We start from the raw sequence: 14525 nt of genomic DNA, 5'->3' as shown, positions 1-14525 counted from the left end.
TATCCTTATAAAGAATAAGGGATCAAATAGGGTTTGAGGTTACCATAGGTTAGTAAAACAATGGGCAGACTAGATGGGCCAAGCAATTCTTATATGCCATCAAATTCTATGTTTATATGTTTACACAGCCTCACACTTCTAAATGGTTGAGTTCATTTCAAAGGAGGTTGCTCTATAATGGCAGTGTCAGAATCTGAAATCTCAAACTCACATATAACACTCATGAATAGTACCCTCCTTAGACTTTCCTCAGGATTCTGTGAGTGCCCAAGTTTATCTTCGACCTCAGTGTTATCCTCAAGCACTGATTTATCTGTTTTAGAGGTGACAGTGACAAACCTACACTTTGAACTAGAAAGTGTTGCATGGGAAGTTAAAGAAGATACATGACCCTGTTGGGCACTCTGTTTTGCAATGGCATACTAGCACTTGTACCAGTACCAGCAGTGGCATGACCGTTACTAGCAAAAGTGGGCATGGTTTGAGCCTTGTCTTGACACTGCAGCTTTTTAAATCAAGAGCTGATGTGTTCTTTGAGATTGAATTTGACAAATAATGTTTGGATTTTGAAGACATTTTTGTTAACTTTCTTCCTGTATTACCTTTTTTACTAGTAGAGGTCTTAACAGAAAATGCAGTACTACTGCCAGTACTAGTTCTGGGCTGCCCCTCATCTGTACAGTCATCCAGGGTTACCAAGGGGAGTAATGCTAATTGAATAGGTTGCAACTACTTGTATTTGACTGTCACCGCACCAGGGAAACACCCAATGAAATAGAGAAAGGATGGAAGGTTATCTTACAATTCATATGAACACTGCTCCACAATATACTTATAATTTACAAAATTTGTTTGCATCTCTTAACAAACAACTTTTATATTTTATTGGGGGTTTGTGCTGCTCTGAGTCAAAGACAAGACCACTCTGTTTACTTTTTTGGGGTGTGCGGCTGCATTGACTCTGATACGCAAACACCCTTTTTTAAATATAGAGGTCACTGGACGACCCTTTCAAAATTGACAAGTATCAAAAAATAGAAAAGAATCGAATACAGAATAGAGTGTTTTTACGGGATTTGCTGCTGGGCATCATACATAAACACCCTTTTCTAAATAAAGATATCACTGAATGACCCTTTCAAAATTGACAAGTCTTGAAAAATATAAAAAGTTTAGAATATATAGCATTTTTTGGTGGTGTGCAGCTACGATGACACTCACATGCAAAACCCAGTTTTCGTCGAAAATAATTCAGATGTCACTGCCACACACAAGATTACTTTCACTAGAAAACATAAACATAAGATGCTGCTGCTAATAGTCATACAGCAATATCACTCTGTGTTTCTCCATTAAATATACTACTTAGTTCAGAATGATATCTAACTCAGTCTATATACTAGTAATATTATATATGCATTAGCAACAACCAGTAGTCACTAGTCAGTCTAAACTCTCTGAAAGATTGAAATTAAACCAATTCATCAGCAAATTATGAAAAAGACCCTTGAAAAAGACCAACAAAAGTTGAAACGCATTGTGGGTTAAGGCTTGTGGACTCTGGTGGGCATATGGGATTCCCACTACCAAGATCTATTATCTGAAGGATGCAGCATTGTGAACTTCTTAGGATTTACAATGATATCTATAACGCTTAACATCTGTGTTATCTGGTAGGAATCCATCAATGCTCATTTTGCCCAAAAAGTCCTTTTACATTTCTGTAATATTACGATTTTAAAAATATTTTTTAATGAAAGATATATATTTTTCAAACAGTATAGAATGCAGATATTGTTCTTTTTTCATGTTTTCCACACACATACTGACAGGGCCGCCGAGAGGGGGGGGGGGTGGTGGTTCGGGTAATAATTAACTAACTCTGTTTTTTTTAAAAAAAAAATTTGTTAAAAAAAAAAAAAATAACCCGGGAAGGGGGGAGGATGGTTTGGCAGCGCCGTGATCATGTGTGTATACAAATACTCACATGATCGTCCCTCTTCCCCTCTCTGTTTGCAATTAATGTCATCATCACGTCACGCCCGACATTCAGTGAAGAGCCGCGCACAGAAGAAGGCAAAAGACAGAAGACAGAAAAGGGATGAAAAGAAAATAAAGATGAAATAAAGCAATACAGAGGTAAGTGAAAGAGGAGAAATGCAGAGAGGCACAGGAGGTTGAATAAAGGGGTGGCAAAGGCAGCATGCAACAGGGGGATGAAGAAAGGAGGGACAAAGGCAGCGTGGCACAGGAGGATGAAGAAAAGGGGGGGGGCAAAGGCAGCATGGCACAGGGGGATGAAGAAAGGAGGGACAAATGCAGCATGGCACAGGGGGATGAAGAAAGGGGGGCAAAGGCAGTAAGGCACAGAGGAATGAGGAAAGGGAGGGCAAAGGCAGCATGGCACAGGGGGATTAAGAAAGGGGGGGAAAGGCAGCATGGCATAGGGAATTAAGAAAAGGGGGGGCAAATGCAGCATGGCACAGGGGGATGAAGAAATGGGGGGCAAAGGCAGCATGGAGGGCACACTGCGATCATAAGGGGGCATAGCGTGGTAATGATGAAGGGGCACAGGGAGCTTTTGGCAATTTAGTGTGTGTGTGATAGATGGTGGCTAATTAATGGTTGTTATTTTGTTTGCGGGGTAATGGGAAAAACTATTTTTTTAATGTTGGGGCTGGAGAAAGGCCTAATTATTAATCATGGGTGCAATTGATTTAACGGCGGGTCTGGTAGTAATTATTTTAAATGTAGCCATTTTTTTCCAAATAGGGTCCCCAACATTCCAGGACCCAGACAAGCCGCAACCTGCGGCCATGTGGGGTGAAAGTGAGAAGAACCGGTAGAAGAGAGCAGGAGAATGTGTGAAATGTTGTGATTCTAGTGGGACAATGTCAATTTTTGGTGAGTGTTCTGCCCAATGTAAAGTACAGGCCAAGACTGTGAACTCTCTGTGTACACACTGCATTCTTTCTGTACTACACTGTGGTGCTAGATGTCTTGAGAGTCAGGAGTGCTTGGACATATGTCACGCTCTGGTGAATTCAGGGTCTAGCGCTTTTCCCCAAATAATACAATTAGCGCTTGAACATTTATTTACCTAAAGTTTTGATTAAACTATTCTAGCTGAATTGCTTTGCAATAATCACACAATCCTATTGCTTTCTTTCTCCCTCTTTCATGCTGAACACTATTTTTGTAGCCGGGCACTGCAGCTAACCTCCTTCCTACATGTTGTCTGTTCTAAAATTTCACTTGAGAAAAGGATGGAGGCTTCTGTATAATATAGAAGATATTGGTCTAAAGCTCTTCTGAGTTTTGCATCAAAATTTTCACAGAAATGTTTTGCCTCATTTTATTATTATTATTATTATTACCAGTTATTTTTATAGCGCCACTAATTCCGCAGCACTATACAGAGAACTCACTCACATCAGTCCCTGCCGCATTGGGACTTACAGTCTAAATTCCCTAACACAGCTACACACAGACACAGACACACACGGACAGGCACAGACAGACACAGACAGACTAGGATAAATTTGTTAGCAGCCAATTAACCTACCAGTATGTTTTTGGAGTGTGGGAATTTTGAGATCCTAAATAGGCACCAGAAACCGAGGCGGTTTCTCTTGGATCCACAAAACTGAAATTCATTGGATTTCCTCAAATCAGAATCTCTGTTATGTTAACATGTAAAAAGTTACATAATACAATATTAATAAAACAATAAAGCAATTATGAAAACCATCTTCAAAATTATTAGAATTAATAATAAATTAAATGTTTTTTAATTAGAACATATCTAGAGGCTAAAAAACTTATATTGCTTATTATATAAATTTACTATTCTCTCATTCTGAAACACTTACAGTTTAATTTCTTCCTAAAAGCTTTGTGAATGTCTTTATTTCTAAGGCTATATATGATAGGATTCATCATTGGCGTTAATACTGTATACAACATGGCCACTACAGAGTCCACGTCTGAGGAGTAGGATGCCGTTGGCCGGATGTACATGAAGATAAGTGGTAGGAAAAATATATTTACCACCATGAAGTGTGAAGCGCATGTGGAAAATGTTTTCTTGCGCCCATCATTGGAATTTATTTTGAGGATTGTTAGGATTATTCTAAAATAGGATATTATAACAAGGGTAAAACTTATCAATATAAGAAAGGCAGCAATTGAGGACCCAACTGCTACATTAAAGGATGTGTTGGAACAAGCCAGCTGCAGCAATGGTGGATGATCACAGTAGTAATGGTGGATGATATTAGGACCACAAAAAGGTAAGTTTAATGCTAAAATTAGCACTGTGAATGGAGTCATAAAACCTCCAAACCAGGCTGCAGCTGATAGAATTATGTATAATCTCCTGTCCATAATGGCCGGATAATGTAGAGGAGAGCATATTGCTATATATCGATCATATGCCATTACAGTGAGAAGTAAACACTCAGTTGATCCTAAAGACAGGAACATGTACATCTGAACAAAACAGGCTGTGTAGGAAATGGTGTCCAGATGCATTGAGAACTTTGCCAACATCTTGGGGATGGTCACTGAGGTGTAACTCATGTCTAGGAAAGACAAATTGCTGACAAAGAAATACATTGGGGTCTGTAGTCTTTGGTCAAGTATGACCAGGAAGAAGATGATGCCATTACCAGTGATGGTGAAGAGATATATGAAAAGAAACACACAAAACAGCAAGATGTGATATTTCTGAAGACTCGGGAATCCAAAGATGATGAATTCCGTCACATGGCTGAAAGTCCCATTGGAAGAACCAGATGGCTGATTATATTCTTCATTAACCTGGATGTGATTAAAAAAATGCAAAAATAAATATAATTACATTATATATTCCAGCTTTCCTAATGCTAATGCTAACAAAGTCCTATTTTCTAAAGTTGCAAAACTGAGACCTAACAGTAAACATGTTGTTTTCTTCTGTCATATATTTGCAAGGCAGGTTTGTAAAGATAAGAGATGGATTATTATTATTATTATTATTATTATTATTATTATTATTATTATTGTTATTATCCTAGATTTGTAAGATGCCACAGTGCTCCACAGTGCTGCAGAGTGGGGAGGGGAAAACAGGACATAAAAGTTAGAAAAAATAAATGCAAACACGAAAACAAAGGATAGGGTTGGTCTTGCTCATTAGAGAGTTGACATTCTAATTGGAAGAGGGGACAGCTAAAACAAGGGAAGCGAGTGTGGCTCAACGTGGAGATTGGAACAGTTGTGAGGGTGCATTAGTCTTGGTAGTATAGGTTGGAGTAGAGTAAGCTGGAATAAATAGATGCATTTTCAGACTTCAGTGCGGTGGGAAAGTCTGATTGGGCATGGTAGGGAATTCAAAAAATGGGCAGCTGCATGGGAGAAGTCTTGTAGTCGGAAGAGAGAGGTGGTTATCAGGGAAGAGGTGAGGTGCAGGTCAGTGGTAAATCTAAGTGGGTGAGAGAGAGAATATTTTGATATAAGATTTGAGATGCATGAAGAGCTCGTGTTGTTGACGGCTTTGTAGGTAAAGGTGAATAATTTCAATTGGATTCTAGAGGTCTCAGAGAACCAGTGTAAGGATTTGAAAAGTGGTGATTATCATGTCAGGGTGACAATTACTACAGGAAAGTTACATTTTACTCTTTATGGGACTGGGAAGATTAAGTAATTTCTTGTTGAACATGGGCTTGGCATTAAAGGTACCTTATATTGTGCCCAAATGCAAAAATGACATTTCATGTTGTCCTTTATTTTCAGGACTTATTTATCTCATAAATGAGCATGATTTTAGATTTAAAAAAAATATTAAATTAGACATCATTAAGGAACATCCAATTTTCATTTTAACACTATACTTGATGTGAATGATCAGTCTCTAGATTAGAAATCTGACCACCTTCTCTTTCATGTATAATGGTAAAAGGGGCTTGAGAGATCCTTCAGCCACTACATGACCACAGGCAGCTTGTGAGCGAAGAATAAATTACATGTTAGATTACTGTCACCACTAATTAGCTCAGCTATGTAACAATAAACACTGAAAATGATATTGATTTACTGGCCAGTATTAAATTAAGAAAACTATTTATGAGAATGCACACGTTTATTTGTGTTACCTGCCCCAATATGTGTTGTTCATGCAATTGATGTTGTAGACAAAAGATAGTTAACAGATAGCACCTCATAGGAAAAAGAATGTAAAATCTTAGATTATCTTATCACACTCACTTCAGACTGATAAGTAGCTGAGAAATCAAAACAATAATCAGCATATATGAAGTTGGGTAAATAATTTTATATGAAAGCTTTCTTCCAGCAAACACCTACCACAGAGCATTATATAAGGCATTTATGCCTCATAAACAGACAATTGACACAATATTGGTTGAAAGTGAATTTGATAATAATTATAATGAATGTTGGTCATACCAAGCAAATAGAATTATTTTTTGAGGAGGAAATGAGTTTTAAACTGAATATTAATTGTGCAATTCACGCTGTTTCTTTATATTTTGTGAAAACTTTTTTGCTATGTTTCACATACGAGTCTGATACTTAAAATAAGAGTCCTAAGTCTAGGGTAAAAGTATGCATATGGATATGCATATGGTGAAAGCATAGTTTTCTACCGAATCCAATATAAAATACTCTTAGTAACCTACAAGGCCATCAACAAAGCTGCACCAACATACATCTCCTCTCTTGTCACAAAATATCTCCCAACTCGGCAACTCCGTTCTGCAGAAGATCTGCGTCTCTCATCCACCCTCATCACATCCTCCCATTTCCGGTTACAGGACTTTTTCAGGCTGCACACCGTCTATGGAATTCACTCCCTCGCACAATAAGAATCTCCTCTGGTCTACAAACTTTCAAGCATTCTCTGAAAACCCACCTCATCAGACAAGCTTATAATATTCCTCAACCACCCTCTTAACCTCACTACTTTACCCTATTACCACCTGTCATACATTTTAACACAAGACAACTACCCCTGACCAACATTGTTGTGTGACGGGATCACTTAGCTTACAAATCACTTTTACCTTTGCAGTCTGGCTGGATCGAAATGCAAAATGTAGACTTAACCTCATGTATCAAACTCCCATTGTCCCATAGATTGTAAGCTTGCGAGCAGGGCCTTCTCACCTCTTTGTCTGTTTTACCCAGTTTGCTTCTTACTGTATTTGTCCCCAATTGTAAAGCGCTACAAAATATGTTGGCGCTATGTAAATAAATGATGATGATGATGATGATAGATATAGATTTAGTTCAAGGGTAGAAGACAAAGTGTAGTTCTAAATTAAACATATTTATACAGAGCTAAAGATATTAGTGTTGTCCCACAGGAAACATCGTTGGGTTCTGTCGTTTTTAATACTTCTATTAATGACCTCACAGAAGGCTTAGAATGTAAACAGTTTATATTTGTTGATGGCACTCGTTATGTAAGATTATTAGCATAAAACAGGATAGAAAGATTTATACAAACTAACAAACTCTTCTATAAAATTACAGAATAATTTTAAAGTAGATATATATGGTTATCTACATCAGTTGTGATAATTGCTAAACTATGTAGACATTAAATGGAATACAAATGGGCTAAACTGAGATGGAATAGGACTATAGGACTATAGGAATATTAGTGGACAGAAAGCTGAGTAGCAGCCAGGTACATGCTGCAAAGATGAATACAATCCCTGGGTGAATGAAAAGGGGAATAAATGTGCATCATGAAAACATAGTATTTCCATCATATATGGGGCACAGTTTTGAACACCTAACTCTAAGAGGGACATTGGAGAAATTCAGGGAGATCAGATACAGCCAACCTCATTAAGAAACTGAATGGAATGGTTTCATTATAAAAAGAGATCTTTGCCAACTTTTCATAGAAATATCTATACAGGGAACCAGGGGTTATCAAATACAAGTTGACGAAATACGATTTCACCATCACCATAGGAGGGTGTTCTTTACTGTAAAAGAGTTTACACTTTGGAATTATTGATGGCAAATTCACTAGCAGAGTTTAAATGGATTTGGTTGCTTTTCTCACGAGAGACAATATCCATAGCTATAACAGGACATTATAGGGGTGTTTGATTCAGGGAAATAATCCAAATACCATTTATGTAGTCTAGAAAATTTTTTGGCCTTTCCGGCTAAATTGTCAACTGTAACACTGTAGATTTTGTTTTAATTTCCTTTAGATAAACAAAGTTAGGACAGACAAGTCCTGAACAAACCATGTTACAAAACAGGGGTCAATGTAAATGTTTTTTTTTCCATGAAGGGAAAATACAGCTGGCATTTAATACAGCTATTTAGAATTGAGCTAGGAACCCCCACCCCAAACACACACCTACTCTAAATCTGTCCACAAACTTTAATTTTGCCCTTGTAGAGCAGCATAATTTTACGAAGGTGCAAAATCGCAGCCGTTTGCTGGATTTACTCCTCACTTTAAATGAAGCTGTAAAGTTCAGGGTCAACATATGTCTTTTACAGAAGTGGAAGTTGCTCAATCAATTTATAGGCTCATAGCAGGTGTTTGAAAGGGTGGGGTTATCCTTAAAGGAACAAACACACAGAAAGATTCCCCAGCACACTGCTATAGCCAGCAAAAGACCTGCCATTTCTACTGTAGATAAAAATGCAAAAGTCTTAGTTGCACACATTTGCAAATGTATGTTAAAGTCACCCGCCACTCCACGGCGCTTTTTCTAATAGGGTGGTCCTAACTCTAAACAATGAGAGTCCCATATATTTGGGCCATACATATATGTGTTTTCAAATTGAGAGCTAACTTATCAAGAGGAACCCCAAAAGCCTCCAAACAGCAATCCAATGCTCAATTAAGTCCAGCTAAACCTGAACAAACCATGTTACAAAACAGGGGTCCAAGTATATGTTTTTTTTTCCATGAAGGGAAAATACAGCCGGCATTTAATACAGCTATTTAGAATTGAGCTAGGAACCTCCACCTCAAACACACACCTACTCTAAATCTGTCCACAAACTTTAATTTTGTCCCTGTGGAGCAGCATAGTTTTGCGAAGGTGCAAAATTGTAGCCGTTTGCTGGATTAACTCCTCACTTTAAATGAGGCTGTAAAGTTCAGGGTCAACATATGTCTTTATCAACTTTATGAACTTCCCCTAATCTGTCCAGTTTCAAACGAGCCCTAAAAACTCACCTTTTTCTTAAAGCCTTTCTGTCTCTCACTTAACTTCCTACCTTATCTTCTGCCTCCGTTCCCCTACTCTCCCTCTCTCCCCTGCATCTCTCTGTCTGTCCACTCCTCCCCTTAGATTGTACGCTCCTCTGAGCAGGACCATCTCTCCTCCTGTTTCCACCACTTCTAAATCTGCTCTCCAGCTACTTAGCCCTCCTCCTCGAGGGTCCTCCACCCCACGTCCCCTCTCGCTCCCTCCTTCCCCCTGGGGGTCTCCCTGTCTTCCGCGCCCTCCTTCTTGGGCCCCGTCGTTTGCGGATCCTCCCTCCCCCTTCCCCGCCCTCTCTAGCTGTGCATTGAGCTTATTGAGTTACTTTGCTTACTGTTTACTGTACTGTGCTGTCTCCCATTGTATTGTAATTTGTTTGTCCCTGTACGGCGCTACGGACACCTTGTGGCGCCTTATAAATAAAAATTATTAATAATAATAATAATAATAATAATATCAACAACCCAAACTACAAAACTGTACAATGATTTAACTGCTACTATAGAACTATGTAACTTTATATCTATGTAACAATATACCTATGTAAAAAGATAACTGTAACTATGCACATTGTACTAGCAAGCGATGCACATACCTGCACATTGATTTACATAAACTAATAGAAATAAATACAAACCAAATGCACATAAATGCATAATAAATAACACAAACACTAAACTGTATAAGAGGCAGGCCAAACAGTAATCAAACTTACCTTGAATAGATCAACGCCCATGGCAAAAAAAAGTTGTTATATGCAATAACAGTTAATTAATACTCTTTTTAATCAAGTTTACTGGGTGTTTAATACATTATTTAGCTGTTGTTTTGCTATATTTTTGTTTCTATGCACCTACGTGGGATAAAGTGTTACAAATCTCTCTTGCTCTACTCAGAAATATTGTTTGCAACTTTATTTATACCCTCACAATAACATAAATAGTGGAAAATAATGGTTGTTATAGATCTCTCAGGTGTCATTAATCTGTGTGCTGTTACTTTGCTGGTGTCTGAGCCTTTCTTAATGGCTTTGTTGTTGTTGTTGTCATTAATGGTAATGAAAATAACACACCCTTGTGTCTTTCCCAATAGGGACTAATCACGCAGTGGGTATTTAGCTTAACGTAAACAGAAGTGACCAAAATGGTCCCAGTTGGTTTATATTATGGAAATTCAAACTGACTCTGTAGAAGAAAGTGTTTGGTTATTACATGTCTATCATTTATAGTTACATAGATTTGTTGGAGATCACATAGGGCTGGTCAAATTTCTCCAAAAGTTAGCAGATAAGTACAATGTAATACATAGAGTTTCACTGAAACTGCATGACATAGCCCTTGTTTTAGGCTTATGGGTTTATCCTTTATCATGTACATCTGAAGAGCAAACACATGACCCAAAACATTATATCATGTTGTATTTGCTCAAAACTTTTGCAGTTTCAGTGACCCTCCATACATGTACTGTTACAGCTTATAGATCACCCTGCAGGGATGGATCAGTGCATAACTGGGCTCCATAGCAAAATTTGGATAGGGGTCTGGTGATGCCAATCTAGACTGTCTAAAAAACCAAACAATAAAGAAGCACAGGCGGGTCTCAGTTCTACGCAGTAAAGCAACTTGGGCTCTTGGGGTAAAATGAGCCTTGGAGAGGGTTGGCATATCCAGGCCCCACTCAGGTCCTGGCCAAGAAGCAGCCACACTCACTGCACCCCCTGTAGTACTTCCACTGTCACCATGTACCAGGGGCTATTTTCTTCTAGTAAACTCAACAGAATGCTGAGACAAAGTTTCTACTATTGTGTCAGTCCCAAAAGTTTTAAAGCACTAATGGGAAGGTGAAACGTGCAACTCGCAAGCCATGTTGTGGACAGATTTAAAGGTGTGGCTAAATAACTGCTGGCAATATCACACCACAGCAGAACACCTTTGCCTTGCACTGCCAAATCTTATTACCTGCAAAAATTGCCTAATACACCATTCTCAGAAAATAGTGGCCGACATCATATGTGAAACACTCCATGTGAAGCAGTCAATGCCAGATACAGGTACAGATATTGGTTGCCCGGTAGTTAGTGTTGAATACCTTGGGAAGCAGGGGCGGGCTGGCCCAGGGGGCAGGGGGGCCCCGGGCCGCTCAGTCAGACCGCTATTAGGGCCGGGGGGTTGGCCGGGCTGACCGCCCCCCAGATGCAATATACCACCTTTTCACCGGCGGCCGCATCTGATGACATGAGATGCGGCCGTGTCAGTGCACAGGTGGCCGCATCCCGTTTCATGGGATGCGGCCGCCTGTGTACCCCCCGGGCTTCCCTCTCCCAGCCCACGCCTGTTGGGAAGTGAAGCATGTGTGTCACCTGTGCTCCAACGGGGATGCGAGATTTGACTAAGTGCTCTAGCATGGAGCATGGAGGAAATGCCAGACATCTTTGATGTATGACTCAGAGGTGTTCCTTATTGTCGGGTATTGCCATTGTCTTCTGATTAAAGTAAGGTTTTAAATGTTTACAAATGGTTCCTTAAGTAATGAAGAGCTGGAATTCTGTAGATAGAAATTACCTTATAATATATATCATACATTGACTGGAAGGTGGAGTTCTGTTTATAAAAGTTATCATATTTATTTGTAAATTTACAAATCTGAACGTTTTCTAGTAAGATCCACTTTCATGGTGATTTTAAACAAACAAACTGGAACATAAGCACACTTTTTTGGAGGTTTATGTTAGGAACTCCAGCAGCCAATACCACAAAACCCGGATTCTGCTCCGAAGGTCTGGTTTTCACTGTTGCCCCTAGTGATGGGGGCAGACTTGGCTGCAGACAAATGGAGGGTCGTGAGATGGGTACTGGCTGCGGAGAACCCAGGAATGAGGAGTAATGGCAGACAGCGAATCCGGTAAACTGGCCAAGGTCAGGGGTCACTTGCAGAGAAGAATAGTCGAAAAACACGCAAAAGGTCGGGGTCACAGGCACGGTAGCGAAATTCAAGTTACAGGCAGAAACTGTCAAAGGTCACTGTCAAACAGGCAGAGTCAAGGTCCATGCAGGGGTCATACATAAGAAGTCAATCCACAGGTAGTCACCAACACGATATAGGAGCAGACTAGCTGACAGGCAAACTGAACGCTATAACCGGCAGGGAGGCTAAGCCCTCCCTGCCTTATATACTGATATGGACCAATCAGGGCTCAGCCCTGTAATGACAAACAGGCACAGACTTCCTAATAATGATGTTTAATTAGCCCGCAGGCTATACTTAGCACATGCGCCCGGCTGCAGCACTTGCCGGGGCGCAGCGCTTAACACACTCGGCGTCCGGCCGTTGCCTTGGCAACGGTCGGGCCGAGTTACCGAAAGTGACGCCCCGGTCATCATGGCGACGGCCGGGGACGTCAATGCAGGAAGAAGGAGAGTCACGGCGGTGCCCGTGGCCGCCGCGGCTCCTGATAGTTTATAGTTAAAGGATTTCTCAATATATTGCAATAAGTAATAATTAACTAGTATTCGTCATGAATGAATATGTTTTATATATTTGATTCTATCCTGCTGTAATAAATGTACACTACTTTTATATAGTAGTATATAGTCTGTTGGATTGATTCCCCTTTGTCTTAATTTTTTTTATATTTGTATATTGTATTATTAGAAGTATCAGGTTTGCTCTGAGGATCATTATTTTCATTATACTTCAGATGAAGGCTGCAATATGGAGACAGTATGTGCCGTAGTAGATGTGAATCAACTTTTGTCAGGGAGGCAGGAAGGAGTTATTCAATTAGGGCATCAAGCTAATTGACAGAGGGAATTTTTGAAAGAAGATGAGACAACCAACTTATTTTCATTGTCATCATCTGACTGTCTCCAACTACCTGTTAGCTTCACTTCAGGATGAACATAGCTAATGCAGAGGCCAGAGTAAATTTGACAGCTTGCTTAGAGACACATTATTCTCAGGTGTACCAATCTATCATACTAGTAGCATTTTAGATGTCTGTGTGCTTTGAGGCACAGATGGTTGTGAAAGTTGGCTTCTTTGTTATTGGTTAGGGCAGAATGTGAGCTGCCAAGGCCAATGCATTGTAGATTGCTCATGACCACAATGGGCTTGGTGAGATGTCTAAATGAGGCACAGATGTGACCAAACTGTCAAGAAATAATCCAACCACTGGGTTTTCTATTAAAAATTCAGGAGATGTTTGTCCACAACCCACATTCAAACCTATAGAAGGCAGCAATGACCGATTCAGCTTTGAGCGCAAAGAATACTTACGACAACCTACTATTTTGGGGAGGGAATGGGGTGAGGAAGAGGCGAATGAACAAAGACAATGTACAGTAAAGGTGTTCCCCTGCAGATACAATTGATTCAAATAGCAGTGCATACAGAAGTACGCTTTTTTTCAGAAGTAAGCCTTGCACCTGCTCTGGGTCTAATCTAACTCATGGATAAAAATGATGATCAAACACAGCTTCACAACCATGCCATCTAATGAGAAAATGAATAATTCATCTTTGTGGTGTGGCTTGGCAGTCATAGCAGTCAGTAGCAGTTCCTTGATGCTCTGTTGCATTGCCTATTAATCCCATACATATCAGAGTCTCTTTTACTTAAATTCTCTGTCCAATGGCACCACTGAACTCTCTGACACCCTCTCTTGCTGGTGCTGCCTATATTTCTAGTGTTGGATCCTCCAAGTTCCTCCAAGCCTGAAAAACGTTTTGTGGTTGGTTCTGAGAGTGCCTCATCTGATCTATGGGACCCTTGGAGTGTGGTCCCCTACTTACCCTGTGCTGACTGAACTATCTAAATTATGCGGTGCCTGAGAGGAGAGGCGCAGACTTTGCTGGTATTCTGTGGCCTTCGATGACCCAAGATCCGGAGCAGTCTGATTGATATGCAACAGATGCTATTGCCGCTTCTACACAGACCTCAGTAATGCTTCCTATAACTGCACTGGGAAGCCTCTAACACCTCTGTGACCTGATGTCGCTGCCTGGTGGCCATCTTTGGATGGACCTGCTCATCTGCTCACTGACAAGACCCCAGCCTTCAGGCAAGTAAAACATGCATTCCCGTCTTTGGGGATATTCACTTCACTATCAACCCCTATATTCTTGCCCACATTGGGATCTTAAGCATTTCTGATCATATGCGGTGCTAGGTGCTGGAACCTTCCATTGATAATTAATCCTGGTTATAAACACACAATGCATAGAACTGTTTCCAAAACCTGCATCTGTTCTTGTCCAGCTACTGTGAAAGCCTCTTTCT

At 40.0% G+C, this 14525-nt stretch overlaps 1 protein-coding gene across 1 annotated transcript; it reads right to left on the bottom strand.

The window, feature by feature from the left end:
• Positions 1-3846: 3846 nt before the first annotated feature.
• LOC142138639 (olfactory receptor 6N1-like) lies at positions 3847-12628 on the bottom strand. Its single transcript, XM_075195464.1, has 2 exons — positions 12605-12628; positions 3847-4821 (listed from the first exon to the last, which is right to left on the bottom strand). Exons 1-2 carry the CDS (start codon positions 12626-12628, stop codon positions 3847-3849), a joined length of 999 nt encoding a protein of 332 aa, XP_075051565.1.
• Between the last annotated feature and the right edge of the window lie 1897 nt (positions 12629-14525).

This window comes from Mixophyes fleayi, chromosome 2 (genome assembly GCF_038048845.1).
Source record: "Mixophyes fleayi isolate aMixFle1 chromosome 2, aMixFle1.hap1, whole genome shotgun sequence".
NCBI classification, from domain to species: domain Eukaryota; kingdom Metazoa; phylum Chordata; class Amphibia; order Anura; family Limnodynastidae; genus Mixophyes; species Mixophyes fleayi.
Note: the sequence above shows the minus strand (reverse complement) of the source record. Positions and strands in the feature narration are given on the sequence as shown.